Source organism: Equus caballus, chromosome 3 (genome assembly GCF_041296265.1).
Source record: "Equus caballus isolate H_3958 breed thoroughbred chromosome 3, TB-T2T, whole genome shotgun sequence".
NCBI lineage: Eukaryota > Metazoa > Chordata > Mammalia > Perissodactyla > Equidae > Equus > Equus caballus.
This window is the reverse complement of record NC_091686.1, coordinates 104649774-104672853: the sequence shown is the minus strand read 5'-3', so window position 1 is coordinate 104672853 and position 23080 is coordinate 104649774. Positions and strand designations below refer to the sequence as shown.

At 36.8% G+C, this 23080-nt stretch overlaps 1 protein-coding gene across 9 annotated transcripts in view; it reads left to right on the top strand.

Annotated features, from left to right (window-relative positions):
• RBPJ (recombination signal binding protein for immunoglobulin kappa J region) overlaps nucleotides 1–23080 on the top strand; it is a 223474-nt gene that overhangs the window by 155917 nt on the left and 44477 nt on the right. For 8 of the 9 annotated variants that reach the window (XM_070261743.1, XM_070261746.1, XM_023636866.2 and 5 more), the window contains 1 exon segment: nucleotides 22675–22713. In XM_070261743.1, the coding sequence (XP_070117844.1) occupies nucleotides 22675–22713 (39 nt within the window). 9 annotated transcript variants of the gene reach the window in all.

Here is a 23080-nt window from a genome sequence, read left to right as displayed (position 1 = left end):
ATTTCAGCTTTAAAAATGGGGTAGCACTTGGGCATCTGTTTTGTTTTAACTTCACAGAGGATTCTTGATGCACAGCCAGAGTTGGGAACTCCTGTTCCCTTTGGAAGAGTTTATAGCTTAGTGGTTAAGAGATTAGACTCTGGAGCCAACTGACCTGTGTTTTAGATCTAACATTTATTTTGTTATTTTAACAGGTTGTAAGAATGATCTGGAAAAAAAATGCACGTTTATATATTAAAAATATAAAAACATAAGTATGTAATTATATAATTTATATATTGCATTTATATGAGTGTATATATGTATGTGTGTATATATATATACACACACACATATACGTACACATTTGTATAAATTATACACACAATTAGTTCAGGGTTGAGCACGCAGGAAGTCATTGTTAGATTAACAGTGGTGATTATTAAATGCCAGATCAGAAACTTCTATTTTGGGGGGTGGGGTGGTATTACATATTTTCTTATCCTGAGTCTAAACTTTCTCCTGTGATCTTCCTAGAATTAAATTATCACTGTTTGACTGATGTTTTCAATTCTTTGGACTTTTTCTCTTTGGTGAAAGAAGGTGACCACTACAGACTGGTAATTTATCTATGGTCCTCTTCTCCTGCTAGATTGATTTGTGCCTCCTCTATAGCTGTGTTTTTCAAATTGGCAGGTTTCAACCCATTCATTAGTGGGTCAAGAAATTGATTTAGTGGGTTATAATCAGCATTAAGACATGTATTAGAACAGGAAGTAAAATATCAGTGTGTACTGAATGTAGAAAAGACGATTTCTGTTTCGGTTTTTTAAAATGCTGAAATAAACAAAATATATACACATTCGTGTCTACGTTGTTTGGATCGTTTTAGTTCCAGTAAGTGTATGTCTCCCATGGTCACAGATGTCCCTAAGAAGTGGTATTAGTTTTATATTGCTTTGCCTTGTTGAGAAGAAGTGACCAGGGTAAGTGTCAGTCTGTGGCTTCTAATGGTATGCCATACTTTATATCACCTTCAGGGATTCCCCTACTATCTTTTTCATTTGAAGTAAAGGTTCTTACAGGAGAATATCAAAGGAGTGGAGGAGAAGAGTACATAATAGCAGTGGCTTTTGATTGGCGTTAACCAAGGCTGTTTTATTGAGTAGAGTTTTCTAGTATACTGCCCCTTTGCATATATTCTGGTATTTATCAACTCGTAGATTAGTGCTTTTCCAACTGCCAGTGGTAGCCTGTTCTGGAGTCAGTTTAATAAGTTGCCTTTTTTTCTCGCTAATTGAAAAGCGGAAAAGAACAGAATAGGAAATATCATGAATAGATCCACAATATAGTTTCCTAAAACTTTTGTTTTAAGGGTATGTATATGTATTGGATTGCAGAGACCCAAGTTCTAGTGATGATCAACCAGGACACTATAAAACTCAGTCTTATAAATCTATACACATTTCCTCTGCTATCCGAAAGTAGAGTGTTCCTATGAAAACTTTCATAAGCTTTCTGAAATGGCATAAGGCGAAGGAGCAGTTACCATTAATTTATATGGGAAAAACTTTTGAGCATTCCCGGACCCCAAAAATAACCTACCAAAATAAATTGAAATAAAGCAGAGATGCTAACAGACATAGTTCAAAGCTATGGTGGCTTGATGCTGAGATGCTAAGTGTAGTTCCCAGGCAAGGAGCTTGGTGGCCCCAGTCGCACTGCCTCTGTAATGGCTCGCTGCAAAAGGAATGCTGAACTCTATTTTTGCCTTTTATCTTTTTTTGTGAAAGCGAAAATCCATTTTGGGTTTCTTCCATTTAGTGAAAGCAGTACTTATGTAGGTCTTTTGTAAAAGCGAAGTGGCGTAAAGCGAACTTTCGCATAGCGGGGTAAACTTGTATTGTCAAACTGACCCCAGCCAGAAAAGACTTCAGCTATCTAAAACAGAATTATCAACTCAGTAGTCTTATCTCTGATGGCAAGGAACAGTTAATTAGTTTGGAAACCTTGTTTTTTGTTGTGTTATTAGGGGGTGTGAGTGTGTGCATTTGCTTGCCCTGGTAAATACTTAAAGGCTCGGAACATAGGGAAGAAATTTGTATTTCCTAGTTGTGGAGGGATTTACTCTGCATTGATGAAAGTGACCCATGCAATTAAAAACAATATACAAAACACTGATGATATATAATCCTAAAACCCATCCACTTCATTTTTCCATTAAAAGTTTAATGTTGCAAAAAACTTAAGCATAAATCAGATATATTACAAATATTTAAAGTAGTCAAATGTTAGAGCTTCTGTTTGTGTGAGAATTTTGATAACATTTATGATTTTCTTTTTTGAGGGATTATTGTGCCTACTGTAACGTCCTCATAACAGCAGATGTTTGCTTCATAGGTTTATTGAAGATGATCACAGAGTTTCTGGTGAATATTTTAAAGTGAATAAAGCTTCAAATAGGGCAGTATCAGTATGTGTATGTTTTAAGATTGTGTCTAACATACAGTTTCTTCCTCCTTAGAAAACAGTCAGAGAATGAAGACTTATGGTAAATTGTTTCATAGCAATGGAATTTGTACATTAGTTTTCTACACTTGGGAGTTGAAAAATGGAAGAAATCTTTGCCAAAAAAGGAGGCCAAAAAGATAATAAGCACAATTCATCTTTCTCTGCAAGTTCTTATAAATTGAGTCAAATATATATAGTTCCTGCTCTGAACTGGGTACTGTATACTAAACTTAGAAATCATGTTTTGAACTTAGCAAGATAAAGTAATAACCCCCCAGCCAGTGGGTCAGCTACCCCAGTGATGATTGCTTGTCTTTGCACCAGCATGTGCAGGCATATGTTGCTGGTAGTGGCGGCAGAGAACGAGAGTCGATGGATTTGGAGAATGGGAGAGTTGAATTCCTTTTTTCTTTTACTTTATTTCCCCAAATCCCCCCATCCCCCACCAGACCTTGTCTTCTCCCAGACTCTGCAGTTCTTCCTGCTCTTATCAGTATCATTGCTTGGCTTTTCCTCGTTATTTCAGTCATGTTTACTCCCGACTTCATCACTTTCTGCCTCATGCTGCTTATCCTGTTGAGAGTGCAGGGTTTCATGTCGTCACTTTGTGGTTTTTGTTTCTTCAAAACTGTATCCCCCTTTTGGTTATCATCCTGCATGAGAGTAACTTGTCATCTTTTTCTTTGATACATTTTTCCTCCTAAAGTGTAGTTTAGAAGAAAACTAAAGTACATTCTGGTTTAGTTGGCCCGGAATTGAGATCAGTGGCCACACGCCACCCAAACCATTCATCTAGGATTAGAAGAAAGAGCATATCATAAGTCACTATGTTAATTATTAGATATGATTCCAGTATACTCTTGGTTATTAAAAACAAGTTAAAATCACTAAGAATGAAGATTAACTGTTTTGAGACTATTTTAAAAAGATGTTTCAGATTCTGAAGATAAAGTGTTAAAAATCTTTTGACTAAATGGCAGTATTGTTAGCATTAGGCGCTTTGTCAAACTAATTTATATTTCATTACTTTGAAAAACAATACTATTTTGCATGTCTATGGGATCTGGGATATCTAGTAAAAGAGTACTTCAGAATCCTGTTTCCTAAGTGTGAACCTAATTGTAAAGTGGAATATGCTGTGTCAGTAATTGTCATGAAAATCAGGGAATCTCTTGAAAAATACAATGAAGTCAGTTTATCTTATGCTATTGACCTGTTGGGGGATTATGAGGAGAATATGTAAATGAGCAGGAAAATGTGCATGCATTCTTTCTTCAAAATCTCAAACTTGTTACTTAAATGAGGAGTACAGTTTTCGCTATGGAGACCTTACCAGCGATGTAGCCAGGTTCTTACACATCAGAGCCAGTGACTTCTGTGAGGCTGTTACTTGATGAAGAGGGAACTGCAAATAAAATAATGTCAGCTTTGGTTAACCTCCACAAGTCTTCAGGTCTTGCTTTAACAACTGTCACGTCAACATACAGTCTTTAAAAATAATGACTGAAAATGTGCTGCTTTGGAAAATAGTGGTCAGGAAAGACAACTGCCTCTTCCTTCCCCCCTGCTCCTTAATTATTTGTTGTAAGGAATCCTGGAGAGTAACTGTTGGGGTTGAGCAACTATTGTTGAGGGGAGATGGGACAGAGAAGGTTTTCAAAGCATTTACTCCCGATTGCTTTTGTGTTTTATCAGGACAGTGGACAGTTAAAGGTATTAAAAATGTGCTTAGAAGTCCTGGTGGTGGCAGCTAGATTAATCAAGTGTGCATGAAATTTAGCTTTATTAAAACTCCTTTATTGTGAAATTCCTGTGGAAAAACTAACCTGTGAGTGAGAAATTCTAGCCCAGGGGCAGGAATGGGGCAGAAGCAGGTAACAGAAGTATATTAAAACAGGATTGACTTGGAGCAGGTAAAATACGCTGAAAGAATTCACTTTTGAAATAAAAGCTGCCCCTCTCCCTGCAGGGAACCAGTTTTCAGTCTCCACGCCCACCCCTCGAATTATACAGGTTTTGTTTTGTCGACTCCTGTATCCCCAGGCCGGGATCAGTGACTAGTTCTGGCAGGTACTCAGTAAATATTTGTCGAATGAGTGAACTTTTAATAATGTTTTTAAGACATGCGTCTGTCTTTTCATGGCAGAACTGATCATTCTCTTGTTTACCAACCTTTTAATTTACAAATGAGGAGAATGATTAGATATATAAGGAAGTAATCTTATTTTGAAATGATCTTTGTTTCTGCCGTTTTGTCATCACTGAGCTCTTTGGTGAATTGGGGTTTGTAAGTCTAAAGGCTGAGAAAATCTGAGTTCATAATAGTTAACATTTAATGAGTATTAGATTTAAAAAATGCCCCTTGCCAAGCGTTTTACATGTATTAACCTGGTCTTCATACAGCTCTCCAGGTTGTTAAAATTAATGTTCTTATTTTGCAGATATGGAGACTGAAGCTCTAGAATGACTATGAAAGAGCTGCAGTGTTTTTTTGTTAGAAAGACCTGGACTTTGGGGGAGCAAAACTTGGAAATAGTTTATGTAATAATTCAACAGATTTTTCTCACACAACGGTAGATATCCAAGTGTGACATTGTTTTTTATAGGAAAAGAATGATTATGATCTCTGCTCCTATCCCACAGAAGAAAAGCTCTGTATTTGAACTAAAACATTTCCATATTTGGAACTGACCAGATTTGGTTAGTTAGGAAGTAGACAATTGCCCTTTTATGGCCGCTGAAACTTTTGCTCTCTCTTATTTCTCTTCCTGACTTGGTGGCTCTGACACTTCCTCAAGCAGTTTTTCTCTTCTTTTTACTACTCTCTTGTGCTCCTGTGTTCTCTCTCTTCTTACTTCTCTTCCTACCCCTCAACCCCCTTCCTCCCTCATTTACATGCAACCTGAGCAAACAAAAGAATTTGCTCTGTATTCTTCCTGTTTAGAATAATATGTGAACAGTGCTTTTGAGTCTGAGAACTGGGCGAGCTAAGTGAGAAGTGAGGATGCCATGAAAATAGCATAAAACGTAGTTCCTAGGAGGTTGACCAAAAGTGAGGAGGTGTGACCCAGGACAAGTAGTGTTCCTCTCTAAGAACAAACAGTTTGTTGAGTATAATGGCCAGATCTGTAGGATTAATTCTTGAGGAATACTAGAACCAAACCAAGGCATTGATGGATAACCAGGAAAAAATTAACAATTAGAATGACTTTCCTTTAACTTTGGTTTCTCTTCCAAAGTTCAAATTTACACTTAGAATTAAGGATTTCATTTCAATCTTAGTCTTGCCTTCAAATTTAGAAGATACTACAATTTTAAAAGCTCAGGTAGTTAATTTAACTGTGTCTCTATTATTGGCTTAGACGTGATGGATCTTACTATTAGCATGTGATTATTGTTATAATAAAAAATTGCCTGTGTGAAATTGCTGAGACCTGCACCTGGTATGTGCAGATTTTCCTGTCAAATTAGTTTTAGACTCCACAAAACTGCATGAAGGGACGTAAACGTCTAAGACCTCTTTTCAGGTGTATTGTTTGTAGCCCCATTTAGGTCTTGATGCCACTTCTTCATGGAATCTGTCAGAAATGTTGACTATCACTTTTGATGTGTCAACATGCCTCATTAAAGAACATTGCTATTGTTGAGCAGGTAACAGCAGTAACCTGTAGCATTATATCTTTGTAGGGCTCCGTGGGAAAAGTAGGTAGTTTCATTAAGGTCAGGATATCAGTCGTCATTTCAGCTCTTCGGACTTGGTGAAATAGTTCTTTTTCACCTCATTTTAAAATTTGTACAGTTAGTATCAGCTCATTTGGGAGACTATAATTTTTTTCCTCCATTGTAGAAAATCACTTATTAGGTGTTTCAGATAAGTTTGTTCATAATCATTGTGTAATTCAAAACAGTTGCTCTAAGTAATATTATAATTTAAGAGCTACGATTCCATGATAATTTTTTATTTTTGTTACCTTTTTTCTTTTTTAACAGATGACTTGCTGTTAGGGTTCATTCATTTAGTCAGCACATGTTGTATACAGACTTGTATTTGAAAACTTGATGTTAAAATTGTATGCGCTTCAGTCAACTTTAATGTGAATAATACAAACTTACAGGTTTGGCCGTATTTCTCTAATGTACACTTCTGCCGCTTAAAGGAAAAAACGGCATGTCCAACAAAAAAGTTATGGCCTAAAAAGCCCACTATGCATCTCGTTTATTGTGGAAACAGATTGGCATTTTCTTCATTACTGGGATACTTAGTTATAGTTCTTGAAAGACTGCGTTTGACGAATCCCTAGAGATGTTAACACAATCAGGTCTTCCTGTTTGATTTAACCTTATGGCATCGTTTCATATTCTCTAGTTAGCTTACTACAGCTTTTCTTCTTGGGGATTCGACAGTTTTGGTTTCCTGGGAAATGGTTTGCAGATTAATGTGATTTTTCTGAAACGTTAAATTTTCATATGATAAGTGGTTTGTTTAATGGAAAAAGTGAATGGGCATTAATTTATCAGTGAATTAGGGAAAAAAGTCATTATTTGGAGAGGGCAAGGAAGATATAAATGGTTCAAGGACCAGTGTATGGCTTCCTTATGTTTATACGTGGGTCGTCTTATCTTCAGTCTTAGTGTGATCAATGTGTAATCAGAAGTAGGAGAAGGTCCTACCTTGTGACTTTCTGAGCTTCACTTCTTCCTTCTCATTTTGAAATAAGGCCTACCTCTCAGGATTGTTCATGAGAATTGAATGAGAGCATATATAAGGAGATATATTCTGTTACATTGTCCTCTGCTTGTCTGTTCTACTATATGAGTCCAATTTAGGAAGCTGTGGATTTAATTAGTAATGAGAGCTTCATCTAACCCTATGGAGATGTAGAAGATAATTTGGGAATACAGTCGATGGCTTTGTCAAGAAATTGCTTGTGGTCGAAGACAAGAATGAAAGAAAGAGGTCATTAATACTAGTACTCTAGAGAAGAGAGACTTCACCTGTCTTTAGGGAACTTGCATATTTACAAGTTGATGAGAGAAGGAGTGTTAAGAATTAAGTTGCTACAGTGGAGCTCATCTTTAAAGAAAAAGTACCCTCCTATTTTCTAGTTAGATGATTTGATGTAAGGCAGTTGACTGGACAGTTAACTAGTAAATTAACACTGTAACACAATAGCTTTGCAGTTTGCATAATTTAAGTTCATAGCACAGCAAAATACCAAGTAGATATATGGCATGAATGACCCAAACTGTGAAAGTTAAGTCTACACTTACTAGAGGCCTTATCCGTGGTGTCCTCGTTGACACCCTCAAACTCCCAAGGCTTTTGCTCTTGTGCTAGTGCTTCACCACCGTGAGTTACTACCGATGATCTGTACTTTCAATCTCTTCATGGTAGTTCTCAGTTCAGAACCTTTCCTTTGCCTCCGCTGAGCAAAGGCTCCTCAGATGGTTGTTGAAGTATTAGGCTGCCTGTAGTACCACCCAAGGCAAAGCAACTTGCTGTCAGATTTTGCACCATCCACCGCTGTGCCCCTGTGTTGTATATTCCCCTTTCAGATCCCTATGGCCTCCTGTAAGGCTCCAGTGAGCAGATAGATACTAGCTACTGGACCTGCTCTTTTGGTCCTAGCAGTACAAGACGACGGCAGGACAGGTTAATGGCCTGGATACACCTTGGCAGAAAGCCATTCTTTAAGCTTTGAATTGTGGTTAAGACCACTTCTTCAGAGTAGTTTTTGGCTTTACCATAAATGTAGGTTTGATTATTATAATATGACATGTGATAACAGAAGCTAAGTTACAATTCAAAAGAAATGTATTGTTTTGGGTATTAACACTCAAGCAAAAAAGGCATTTCCTTAGTCATGCATTGGTGTTAAAAAAATTTTTTTGGAAATCTCTTCTTCCTCATTCCAAACATAGGAATTTTGATCATTTAATTATTTTTGTTTGTTGACTATTCTCCCTTTTAACTCAGTGCCCTAGTTTACATGTATTAAAGTGATAATTGCCATCTTTTATTTTTTTCCCTTGGGCACAGTCTTCTTTGAAACAGCTTAACTCCTTATAAAGCTTAGCCTTTTCTTTATTCATTAGACCTTATTTTGGCTATCCTATCCATGAATGTTCTGGTCTGCATTATTTAAAAGAAAAATAAAAGGCAGATGCACTGCTGAATTCAGATACTTTAGAATACCAAACTGTGTGTTAGAGGTTTGGCTGCTTAAGAAATTGGCCAAACATGATTTGATGGAGGTTAGGCTGGTACTGTGCCTGCAAAATTTCTACCAACAGAAAAAAGAAGAATGCAAAACTTCTTCATTAGACTGAAGATGTCTGTGTAGATTCTTGGTCCTTTTCAACTCAGAAAAAATGTACTTTGCAGAATTATGGTTGATAGTATAAACACTAAAGTCGTGAGACCATAGTCCCCACTGCAATTGTAACATATTCCCCTAGTCCAGGGAAAATGCAAGAGTAATTGTCCAGTTTATGACATAACGTATATGTGCACACACATGTCTATATATGTATACGTTGGCCAAGGTGTGGTTCTTCTAGCAGATATCTTCGGATTTCCTGAATTTTATGTATTTATAGCTTTTGAAAACATTTTTTCACTTTCTAGTAATCGAAGAAGACCTTTTTCCCTTTATAAAATTTAGTCATTAGCTGAAAGTATTAGGAGGGTAATGAAAGAAGGTTTCTTTCCTTTCAGGATTTTTGTTGATTCCTCACTGAAGCCAAATCTGTACTATATCATAGAAAGTTTTAGGATCAATTAGTGCGCTTAAAGATCCTATCATAAAAATTTATACCCTGGGCACCATCTTCACATGTTAACATCCAGAATTGAACTGCAGTTAAATTCTATCTTAATGCAGAGTATATGGAAAATCATGAACATTATACTCTAGTTACATTTTGAACCATATTTCACCATTATGTGAACTTGGGCAAGGTAGTTTCTAAGGTGATTTCCTTGTCTGTGTAATCAGCATAATAGACCTACCTTATAAGATTTATGGGGGTAGGAAGTGAGATAGGCATGCACAATATGTAGCCTAGTGGCGGCTCTCCAGTAGTTGCTATTGTAGTGTATTCTATATGGTTAGAGACCATGTCTCCTATTTGCTGCTTTGTGTTCCAAGGGTCTAGTACAGTGCCTAACACAAAATAGGCACTTAAACGTGTTAAACAGTTAAAGAAAGAAAAAAGGAAGTAGAATCTTGGTCAACAGTGGTACCGTTTTCTCTCTCCTTCTCCATCATCTCAGTTTTACGTGAGAAAGACAAAGGAAGCTAATTTTAAAATTAACAATAGCATTCTAATCCTAGTACATATTCAGTATTTTTCCATGACACTGAATAATTAGTGATTTTCTTTTTAAACATGCATACTCTTGTGATAGATGATTTAAACAAAGGACCACAGTCGATCCTAATTTTTTGCCTACCAAGTAGGAGAGAAGATTGTTGATGTATATGATCTGCCATTTGGATGGAGAGGGAAGAGGACCAATTTTGTCAGGACTTAAATCCTCATTGACTTAATATTTAACTTTTCTTTTAAAGATTGGCACCTGAGCTAACATCTGTTGCCAATCTTTCTTTTTTCCCCTTCTTTTCCCCAGCCCCCCCCCCCCCCCCCCCCGCCATACATAGTTGTACATTCCAGTTGTGAGTGCCTCTGGTTGTGCTATGTGGAATGCCGCCTCAGCATGGCCTGATGAGCAGTGCCATGTCCCCACCCGGGATCCGAACCGACAAAACCCTGGGCCTCCAAAGTGGAGCGCATGAACTTAACCGCTTGGCCCCCCTGGGGCCAGCCCCTAACTTTTCTTAATATGAAATACATACATCCTGAAATGATGTAGCCGAGGAGGACTAGAAATCACAACCTTCTTTGATGTTAAAATAAAATTTGAGGCGGGCTGGCCCCGTGGCCGAGTGGTTAAGTTCGCGCGCTCCGCTGCAGGCGGCCCAGTGTTTCGTTGGTTCGAATCCTGGGCGCGGACATGGCACTGCTCATCAAACCACGCTGAGGCAGCGTCCCACATACCACAACTAGAAGAACCCACAACGAAGAATATACAACTATGTACCGGGGGGCTTTGGGGAGAAAAAGGAAAAAATAAAATCTTTAAAAAAAAAAAAAATAAAAAAAATAAAAAAATAAAAAAAAAAAAATAAAATTTGAGGACACTTGGAATAAAGTCCAGGAAAGAACTTTTTCCAAAACCAGCCATTCATTCAAAAAACTTGAAAAAAATTATACATATGTATACATTACTAAATTAAAGTAATATATCTACAGAAAAGCAAAGCACGCAAATCATAAATGTACAATAAAGTGAATTTTTACAAAGTGGATATACATGTGTGGCCATTGTACAGATGAAGAAATGAGTATTACCAGCTCTCCAGGAACCCTTCTTGTAGCCCCTCCTAGTCTCCATACCTTCCTCTCAAAGGTAACTAAAGATTAGTTTTGCTTGTTTTTGAATTTTATATTAATGGAATCATAACAATTTTGTGCCTTTTTGAGTCTGGCTTCTTTTGCTATTGATCAGTGTTATTGCATATGTAGTGATAGTTTGTTCATTTTCGTTGCTGAATAGCACTCTATTGTATGATTATTCTATATTTGATCCTGTGACAGTGGTCATTTGGGTTGTTTCTGGCTTTTGGTTATTATGTCTGATGATGCTCTGGATATTCTTGTACATGTCTTGGTACTCATTTGTACACATTTGAGGATAAAGCATTTTGACTGCTTTTAAACTTCATCAGCGATAATAATCGCAAGTCAACAAGCATATATTTTAAACTATTGTCAATGGTCGAGCAGTATCACTGCATTCTCAGGTGTACTTTTATTAAGGAACAATCACAGGCCTTCATGTACCACCTAATTGCATGATACTGAGGCTGTTCCATTCCACAGACTAAATCAGTATTAATTTAGGGACAGACTTAACTGTTACAGGGAAACATTTCTTTTCTATTCCTCATATTTCTTCCATGTGATGGGAGCTTACTAGTATAGTGTTTGGCCTCTCTGCATCAAGTCTACCTTTTGATTCCTCATCAGGCACTTGGAAAATTTTATTTCTACAGTGTTAGGACTCAGTATAGAGTCCAGCTTTAAAATCAGAAGGTCTTTTAGCTAAATAGTGTGGTTTTTTCTTTTAGCTGAAAATTACCTATTTTTTCTGTAGTTTCTTAGTTCTTTGGAGGCAGGAACTTACTCTGAGAAGCCTCCTGAAGTGTAACATGTCTTCCTCATAGACTCACTAAAAATATCCTTGGCCCTCTCTGCCGTAGTCAAGCTTCACCTACCAAAAATCGTTGATGGTCACTTGGGGATCTGACCCATCTCAGTGCCAAACACTCCTTGTTTGCCTGTCCTGAACAATGGTTAGCAGATAGCTGGACCTCTTCCCAGACAAAAGTACTATACACTAAATGTTGCCTATGTTTTTAAGAGTAGAACCCCATGGAGAACAGGTCAAGAAATCTTGTTAAGGATGGTTGTACCCTGTGACCCTTTAAATTTCATTTTAAAGTAAGGGGTAAAAATATCTCTTTTACTTTTGCTGGCTTGTGAAAACAGTTTTTTAAGTCTCACTAGAGATGGAAAGAGCATTTCAAAAGATGGGAGAAAAGTTAATAACTCTTCTGATTAATATCAGATTTCTTTCTTTCTGCAAAAAAATTTTCAAGTGACTACTACCTAGCCTTCAGAGAACTGATAACCTCAGCATATCTGGCAGAAATTTTGTGGAGAGAAAAAAATCTTCACAGCTTATAATTTGAGGTGAGGGTGAGAAATAAGAGGAGAGGTGCAAGGAAGAAAACTGTGTGATTTCATCTCATATGTACAAGCCAATTTTCCATGATCACTTGTGGATTTTCCATGGAAGATGTTCAGTCCCAGAGAGTCTTTGATGGATTGCTTGCATGCTGCAAGCTGCAAGTCTGAGCTGCCCTTCCTAGGAGGTGTAGATTCTAGAACATACTTCTTTCTTTCATTTTGTATCTTTGCCTTGGTGGTAGTAGGAGCCATTTATATCTATATATACATGTATTTCTGATGTTCTTCTTTCATTTGCTTTGGCCCCCACTTGTCTGTTCTTTCTAAGTTACTGGGCAGCCACTGCAACCTGACCTGGCAGTAATGTAGGATCCCTCAAAACTGAGCCATTATTCCTCTCTAAGCCATAGTTTAAGGCAAAATTAGACTTTCTCTTTTTTAAAAGATTGACACCTGAGCTAACATGTGTTGCCAGTCTTATTTTTTTTTTCTTCTTCTCCCCAAAGCCCCCCGGTACCTAGTTGTATATTGTAGTTGTGGTCCTTCTGGTTGTGCTGTGTGGGATGCCGCCTCAGCATGGCCTGATGGGTGGTGCCATGTCTGAACCCAGGATCCAACGTGGCGAAACCCTGGGCCGCCAAAGCGGAGCATGGGAACTTAACTACTCAGCCACAGGCGACCCCTAGACTTTTTTTTTTGGTAAACTAAATAACATAAAATTTACCATTTAAACCATTTTTAAGCATACAGTTCAGTTGCATTAAGTACATTCACATTATTGTACAGTCATCACCACCATCCATCTCCAAAACTTTTTCATCTTGCTACGCTGAAATTCTCTACCTGTTAAGCAATAACTCTCCAGACCTCCCACCCCCAACCCGCCCCCCATCATTCCACCCCTAACCCCAGCCTCTGGTAACCACCGTTCTACTTTTCTGTCTCTATGAATTTGACTACTCTGGGGACCTTATGTAAGTGGAATCAGAGAATATTTGTCCTTTGGTGTCTGGCTTATTTCACTTAGCTTAATGTCTTCAAGTTTCATCCATGTTGTAGCATGTGTCAGAATTTCCTTTTTTAAGGAGGAATAATACTTTATTGTATGTATATACCACATTTTGTTTATTCATCTATCAGTGGGTATTTGAGTTATTTCCACCTTTTGGTTGTTGTGAATATGCTGCTATGAACATTGGTGTACAAGTATCTGTTTGAGTCCCTGCTTTCACTTCTTTTGAGTGTATACCCAGAAGTAGAACTGATGGATCATACGGTAAATGTAGGTTTAATTTTTGGAGGAACTGCTGTATGGTTCTCTACAGCGACTGCACCATTTTACATTCCCACCGGCGGTGATCGAGGGTCCTGATTTCCCCACATCCTCGTCAACACGTTATTTTTGATAATAGCCATCCACTGGGTGTGCAGTGGTATCTCATTATGTTTTTGATTTGCATTTCCCTAATGATTAGTGATATTTAGCATATTTTCATGTGCTTATTGGCCATTTGTATATCTTCTTGGAAGTATGTCTATTTAAGTCCTTTGCCTGTTTTTTAAATCAGGTTTTTGTTGACTTATAGGAGTTCTTTTTTTTTTTTTTTTTTAAAGATTTTATCTTTTCCTTTTTCTCCCCAAAGCTCCCCGGTACATAGTTGTGTATTCTTCGTTGTGGGTTCTTCTAGTTGTGGCATGTGGGACGCTGCCTCATCGTGGTCTGACGAGCAGTGCCATGTCCACGCCCGGGATTCGAACCAACGAAACACTGGGCCGCCTGCAGCGGAGCGCGCGAACTTAACCACGCGGCCACGGGGCCAGCCCCAACTTATAGGAGTTCTTAATATGTTCTGGATATGAATCCCTTATGAGACGTATGATTAATTATATGTATTTTAAAGCAATATAAATATGTACGTGTTTTGAAGAGTCCATATTAGTTTTAGTATATTCATTAGAGTAAATGTCATTCAGTAGTCCAGCATTGAAGGAGTAGTGGCATTTTATTGAGTGCTTACTCAGAGCCAGGCACTCTTTTGGGTGCTATACACGTATGAACCTTTTAAGTTCTTGCAAGAATCCTATATGGAAGTACTTTTATCTGTGTTTTCACTTCGGGAAACTGAGATACAGAGAGTTTAAGTGACTAAGACAAGTTTGCGTTAAAGCTGGGATTTGAACTTTAGCAACCCCGCTCCCGAGCGCATGTACTTTACCACAATGCTTGCCTGCCTCTCCCGTGACTTGCATGTATGATAAACTTTGTGCGCTGTCATCAGATGACACTGTTCACGTCTTGACGGTTCATAAGATCAAGTGTGGTATCAGAAGTTTTTTTTTTTATTGAGTTAATGATAGGTTACAATCTTGTGAAATTTCAGTTGTACATTATTGTTTGTCAGTCGTGTTGTAGGTGCATCACTTCACCCTTTGTGCCCACCCCCCACCCCACCTTTCCCCTGGTAGCCACTAATCTGTTCTCTTGGTCTACATTTTTAAATTCTTCATGTGAGTGGAGTCGTACAGAGATTGTCCTTCTCTAACTGGCTTATTTCACTTAACATAATTCCCTCAAGGTCCATCCATCTTGTTGCAAATGGGACGATTTTGTTCTGCTTTATGGCTGAGTAGTATTCCATTGTGTATATATACCACATCTTCTTTATCCAATCATCTGTTGATGGGCACTTATGTTGCTTCCATATCTTGGCTATTGTAAATAATGCTGCAGTAAACATTGGGGTGCATAAGACTTTTGGAATCGCTGACTTCAAGCTCTTTCGGTAGATACCCAGTAGTGGGATAGCTGGCTCGTATGGTAGTTCTATTTTTAGTTTTTTGAGGAATCTCCATACTGTTTTCCATAGTGGCTGCACCAATTTGCATTTCCACCAGCAGCAGTGTATGAGGGTTCCTTTTTCTGCACAACCTCTCCAACATTTGTTACTATTAGTTTTAGATATTTTTGTCATTCTAATGGGTGTAAGGTGATATCTTAGTGTAGTTTTGATTTGCATTTCCCTGATGATCAGTGATGATGAGCATCTTTTCATGTGCCTATTGGCCATCCGTATATCTTCTTTGGAGAAATGTTTGTTCATGTCTCCAGCCCATTTTTTGATCGGGTTGTTTGATTTTTTGTTGTTGAGTTCAGAAGGAGTTCTTAGCAAAAATTAAACGCTTAAGATTGGAACCTCTTTAAATAAGTTGCATTGTATTTCCCTTTGTGGAGGTATGCATTTTCCAAAAGGGTATGAATTTCTTTGTTTGAGTCTGGCATATTTTTTCTTAAAAAATTCCTCTAGTGAAATTTGCTTACTTGTGACCATTTTTTGGGGTGAATTCTTAACTTATATACCTTTCTCTGTTTTTGTTTTAAGTCACCTGTATTCTAAATTTGGTGGGTCAGTGGCTTTCAGTTGCTGTCTAAAGAAGGCGGTTTTATTTTGCTATTTACCTAAGCAAAACTTAATTAGTAAAGATTAAAACATCTGTCAGACTATATAATGCATTCTAGAGCAAAATGGAATTTTTGCTGCTGCCCACCATTATCACTAATAATCGTGTGTAGGGTAAGTGTTTGTTGTTTTATATATGTACTTGTGGGCAGGGGATGAAAATGTACATCTCATTTCCTCATTTAAAATTAATGCTACTAAATGCATAGCTTTTTGTATGTATATATAGGCCTAACTGGGAGGTGCTGTGTAACCAGGAGTCTATTCTTCACTGTACACGTGGATTTTTAAATATTTTTGTTAATACAATTTGTGCTTTGTTGAATAGCTTTTTTTTCTTTGTTGAATATCTTTGTATGCATATTTTTGCACAGTGACGAATTGTCTACCTGTATTCAGAATTGGAATGGCTAGGAATTCAAAGGAATGCACATCTTGAATTACAATAGACATTGCCAAAATGTTTTCCAAGAAGATTGCACAAATTTTAACTCCCAGCAGTGCATGAGAGTTCCTGTTTCTCCACTTGTACGCCAACGCTGGGTATTATCAAACTTTAAATCTACAGTAAGCAATTCTTAAGTAATTGTCATAAGAACATAAAAGCTATGGCAGGAAGCTGGCCATAGAGTCTCTTATGTATCACCTCCTCTGAATGTTTTTTGATAGGTTTGTCATCACCAGGTTCCTGGCAAGCAGGGTCAAGCCAGCAACTTGATCAAGATTATTGCTTCTCTGGGTGTGGCCTTTTTATTCTGATATAATTCAGTGTACATAAAAATTGCAAGAATATTACAAAGAAGTTCACCCAGACACCTCGTGTTAATATTTTACCACATTTGCTTTATCCCTCTGTATATCTACACACACACACACACACACACACACACACACCCTTATTTTCCCTGAACTGTTTGAAGAAGTAGACATCATGCCCTTTTCTATCTAAATACTACAGTGAGTCTTCAAAAAATAAGGACATTCTCTTACATAACCACTATACAGTTGTCAAAACCAGGAAATTAAAATTGATATAATCCTATTCTCTAATCTACTGTTTTATTCAGGTTTATTCACTTCTCTAAATAACATCCTTTATAGCAGAAGTAAATACCTATAGATAGTATGTTGTATTCAGTTATGTCTTTGGTCTCTTTTAATCTGGGCCAATTCCCCAGTTGTTTTTTGTCTTTCATAACCTGATGCTTTTAAAAAGATAGTTCAGTTATTTTGTTGACTATTCTACAATTTAGATTTGTTATGTTTCCTCATGTTTAGATTCAGATTCTGCATTTTTTGGCAGTAATGTCACAGAAGTGATATTGTTCTCTTCTTAATGCATCATATTTGGAGGCGTTTGATGTCGGTTTGTCCTATTCAGTCTCTTGATACATGAATTTGGAGTAGTTTTCCCAGTGTCTGATTGCCCTGTCTTGTTGAGGCTGTAGATTTTAAGACACATGCTTTTCATATAAGCTCTTCATATGCGATGTTAATTTAATTAGATGCCGGTGTTCTCACGACTCAGTTGTGCCACCTGCACAGTGAGGCTTATGTTTATTGCAGATTTAATTTGGGGGAATCCCTTCCCAGGTATGAGTTTTTAACCTAACCTGGTAGTAATATTGGAAGTACCTAAAAAGCCAGATGCTGACAATAGCTGGAGATGATAGTCTCAGCCACCCCTCATTTATATCTTTCCACTCTTCTGCTTCTTTACACAAAAACTGCTGGCAGACTATTATAAAGTTAAGCTTGTTGGTTTGGTTTTATTTTAATTGAAAAAGGTAGAATAAAAGGACTTTAAAAATTAAGGAAACAATGCTTTTCAAGTGTTCTCCCCAGTACACGGTAAGAGGGGGAGCATGTTTTTCCACCTGACGAAGCCAGTGGTGAGCATGGCATGTCTTTGACATCTGCCCCATAGGCTATTTCTTCTGATAGAAACATGTTTAATAAATGTGCTGGTTCAGGAGAAAACATCATGCCTTGATCATCTTTGTTAAGTAGCCGGGGAACACTGGTTACACCAGGCCAAGTTTTGAGCAGTATTGCTATTAAATGTGGTTCTTAAGGTAAGAACAGTTTCAAAATTAGAAATTGAAGTACAGCAAAGGCTGTCTTGCTCGAAGTTGTATGACTTAATAGGCTGTTTTCTGGCCCCCCATAGATAGAGAATGAGTAAACTTCTTTTTAAAATAAAGATAAATTACAAATTTACTTAAAAATATATATTTTTAGTTGGTCAAAGATTAATCTCTTCAATCATATTCAATAAGTACAATATTTAAGTTGTTTCTAAGAGTTTTGCTTTTATAAATTATATAAATGAAAATCTTTTTTTTTTAATTTTTTTTTTAAAGATTTTATTTTCTTCCTTTTTCTCCCCAAAGACCCCCTGGTACACAGTTGTATATTCTTCGTTGTGGGTCCTTCTAGTTGTGGCATGTGGGACGCTGCCTCAGCGTGGTTTGATGAGCAGTGCTATGTCCGCACCCAGGATTCGAACCAACGAAACACTGGGCCACCTGCAGCAGAGCGCGCGAACGTAACCACTCGGCCACGGGGCCAGCCCCTGAAAATCTTTGAACATATGTCATTGTCCATCTGTGCTAAATAGCATATAGATTCCATGGGGCGTGGATTTGTGTCCCTGATGTATGTCAAGTACCTATACTTGTTCCCTACTAAGTGAGTGAATGAATTTGTAGGCAAGGACAGAATATTATATGTGGCCCTTTCTAATGAGTCTCTTGTATTTTTTCAGAGTAAATTACTAAACAGCTTCCTAGTACCATTTGCTTTGGTTTTCATATACCACAGACTATAGTAATAATTTTTATCACCTGTATGTTTCCTCCTACTAGTGAAATGGACCAGATATGGATCCATGAGGGTATGAATCAGTTTTCCTAATTTTTCCCCATTGAAGTGCCACTTCTTTTCACTCTTAAGTCATGGTTCAAAAGTCCCAGTACTTTTGAACTGTATGAAATTTATATACTGTTTATGGCAGGTTTGGTGTAAAGTTTGGTTTGTGAGTTTGGGTTGTTCTTGCTTTCCTTTCTGCTGCTTTCCTGCAAATACCACACCAATGTTTCTTGCCTTAATCTATTTTAATTTCATTTCTGTGATAAGCAGAAAATTCGTGAAATACAGAAAAATAGAGGAAATTAGTTCTAGTTCCACAGTCCAAGGACACAAGAGTTTCCCACATGCCTTGAGCTTGCTTTTCCAGACAGCTCTTTGTTTTTAAGGTCGAAGTTCTAATATTGTTACAAGACAATAGTCTAGATAACGTCAGGATTTTGTAGCAGTGTAATTACTAAATTATTCTAAATTCAAAAAAAACTTTTTGTCTTTTCTTCCCCTTTTTGATTTTTGAGTTGGTTTTCTCATGTGAAGCATCTGTTAGCTGGAAAAGGTGTTAAGATGATGAAGTTTTGATAACTTCTATCATGTTTGTCCTCAATACGCTTGTGGCCATATACTTCCTTAACAGATTGGTAAATATAGCAGCAAATGTCTCTGTTGTGGGAGAAAACAATATTGCATTTCCACCGTGAGCAAAAAGGAGATGTGTGATATGCAGGTTTTTTACTTACTTGAAAATTTTAGTGGACTGAAAGACATGTGGGAACCTCAATACTATTCACGGTAGGAAGTACTATGTTTAATGATGGATGGCAACTTTTAAAAAATCCTCACACTCCCAGGTATATGAAAATAGATTTAGCTACAGTAATTATCATTTCCCTAAATTCTTCCTTTTTTGCCTTCTTATCTTAGAAAGGGGAAGCTAGTGAATTTAAAGTAAAATGAATTTGCTAGCTTAAAATTATACTTAAGATATATCTACTTTGGATAATGTAAATCTTCTTGAGCCAGAGTATTATATAAGCATTACTAGGTAATGATGGTGCAGAGTTTTGTGTTTTGTTCATCAATCCCAGTCTGAGGGAAAAGTATACGGAACAGAACAAGAAGGAAAGGGCATGGGTTAGAGTATAATCAGCTTATGTAAGTTAACTTTTACTTGTTACTGAAAAAAAAAAAAAGGCCAGAATCATAACTTTTTCACATTAAATATATAACAGGATTGACTATTAGGTTTAATCAAAACTACATTTTATATAATATGCATAAAATTTGAGAAACCTACTCATGCACATGAGATACTGATAACCTGTAATATCAAAAAGATAAATTGGGTGGCAGTGATTCTTTGTTATAGTGAGGAATTAACTCAGAATTTCATAAAATTAAAAGTGTCACTATGGTACTTAAGGATTTAGATATTTTTGCAGCATTAACTATACCATACATGTATTATGAAAAATATCTTACGTAAGAGTGGTCTCTACTCTGGTTCCGTTGTCAACACAGGTCATGTCAATAGACATCTTGTTTTTAAAATAGATTGCAAATAAAGGTAAAAAATTGTACCTGCTTATATCACTATTTCATATTTCAAGAGAGAAACAGAACCTAATCTTTAAATTATAGTCAGTCTCTGAGTAATTGATAGCTGACTGTTGTCATTTCTGCTGGAAAGTGGTTATTTTGATGCATAATATAAATTTTACATCATGAATTTTCTTGAGTACTCATGTTTAAAGATGGGCCTTCTTTTTGCAGTAGATATGTAATTCTTGAAGTTTTGTGTGTTGTACATCAAATTAGTAGGAAAAATGGATCTTGATAAGTGCAAGGTGCATATAGTTACCTTGGTATAACTTGATACTTTTTAAGATGCAGACCTATGAGTTTTATTAAATAATTAGAATTTAGTTCCATTGTGACCTTCAGAATTACGCTTTGTGAACCTACTAAGCTTTCATGACTTTTTTTCAGAAAACTCGTTTTCTTATTCTTCTCCCATTCTAGTACAGTAACCATTTGTTTTAATGAGATAGATAGGAATGTGATGGGATATGCATTAAAGAGCAGGTTGGGGTTGCACACAACCATTATTAGATATGCTTTATTATATACTGAAGAAACAATTTAATTTTATTAATGTTCATAAGATTCCTAGCCTTAGGATGGCACCCAGATAGAACAATGCATCATTTTGAGATGCTGTTCAGGCTCTAGAGGCAAACTGCTGAGTTTTCTTTCTTGTGTTTCCTGTGGGTGCAGGAGTGATGTTGCACAAGCATGATATATGTAATCGTTGACTTCGTCTGATGGGTATTTCCAAAAAAGAATGTAGACATACTTTAATGAACATTCAGTTGTTAATCTAATTTCGAAAGCATTTCAGAGCACCAAGAAATAAAACTTACATTTGAATTTTGAGAGCAGTGGATCTCTTACTGGTCACATAATAAACCTATGCTATATTGTGTTAGATTCCAAAGGGTACTTGATGGTTGTAGTGTTAGTAGTCATATGAAGGGTGGTGGCATCATGATTCTCATTGAAAAGTTTCATCTCATTTGTCAACTATGTCCCTCTCTAAAATTTTCACCGTTTTAAGTCCTTAGGTAGATTCTGGCCGCACCTCACTTTGTTTCTCTTTAGAAAGTATAACTCTGCTCTTAAATATATGTATATATTATATATGCAAAGAAGTATTTTAGAGAGTGTCTTAAACTTCATGGTTCTTGTAAAATATCCTACATCTAACGTAGTGAGGCAGTTTTATTGTAATCATATGTTATAATGGTACATTTAATCAATTTCAAAGGTTCAAAAAAGATCTTCCCTGTGGAAAAAGATTTAGGAGTAGATTTTTGCCTTTAATTTCATAACTGGAATTCATGATTAGCCAGTGGTTCAGTGTTTTAAAACCTATGGTCTTCAGCAGTGTTGCTGATGTTGCTGCTGAAATATTTTGTTTTGTTTCTTGATTTTTTAAAATTGAATGTCCTGTAGGATAAAATCAAAGAGAATTAATAATAAATAAGATCACACTTGATTCCTTTATTTAATTCTTTTGGCTTAACCATTTATAACCAAAAAGTAGTAATAATTGCGAACATTTGTTGAGTACTTACTGCATTCCAGACACTGATTTGTGTTTTCTGTATATTAACACATTCAGTCCCTTCTACAGCTTCTTAAGTACAGTCACTGTGCCTTTTTACAGGTGAAGAAACTGAGGTCTAGAGAGTCAAGTAATTTGAAGGTCACACAGCGAGTGAACACCAAATCGTGGGTTTGAACTCAGCCAGTCTTACTCTAGAGCCTTTTCTGAACCTGTGTGTTGTATTCTAATTCCAGCCTAAAATGTGATTTCCTGTCCTTGCTCATGTTTTTCTCTTTGCCCTCTCCCAAACAGTTGACATGCTTCTATGCTAGTCCATTTAGCATATTTCTTTTGAAGGGCCCTATACTACAGGCTACTTAAGTAGTCCACATCCAGATTTAAATGTCAGCTCAGCCTGCCACTTAATTTACTTTGTGACATTGGGCAGGTTGCTTTCTACGCCTTTAATATGGGCCAGTGTGTACATTATATAATTATTTTATAATGATTAAAGAGAAGAATGAATAAAAAATACATAGCATAGTGCCTGGCACGTGATAAAAACTTGTGAGGTCTATACCACTTCTTAGGCTGTGAGGATTTTTCTGAGCGCTGCAGATCGTGAGACTAGGGGTCTTTAGTTAGTTGTGTTTTTTGCAAGGTGCCTCTGGAAGTTACCTGTCATCCTCATCTAATAAGTGTGCTACATGCTCAGAGTGGGTGTATAAAGCCTACTTAGATGGGTTGTTTAAGAACTATTGTAAAGTCTGTATTTTTTTCTTCCTGAGTATAGATGTTTACTAGAGGATTTCTTCTTAGGCTAATCTTTAGTAGGGTTGAAGTATAAGTCATAAAAGCGATTTCATGGTGCCTAAAAAGCTTACTGTGGAGTGTGTCATACAGCCTATTTAATGTTTTTTTTCTTATTTTTTCCAGAAAATTTGGTGAGCGGCCTCCACCTAAACGACTCACTAGGTAAGCATTATATTACTCAGCATTTCACCTAAACATTTCCTGAAAGTATTAGATCCTGTCAAATATTGGTACCTGGATCGTAAGCTTATTCCCGTCCTCCCTTGCATCTCCCATCCCTGCAAAAAAAAAAAACCCAGGATAAGAGGATATAGTCAAAGGGAAAAATGAAGCCTTTCAAGAATTAATCTTGAGTATCATATAGTTAATATAACAAGGGCTGCAATGTAAACATAGCTTCCTATATCTAGCTGCATTTAGCCAATCACAATTTGTTGGTTATAGGTGGGACTTGGAAGCTATTTAATAAACACTTTTAGAAAAGAAATTTAAAGTAAAACAAGATTTTACCCATTTTAGTGGTTTTAAA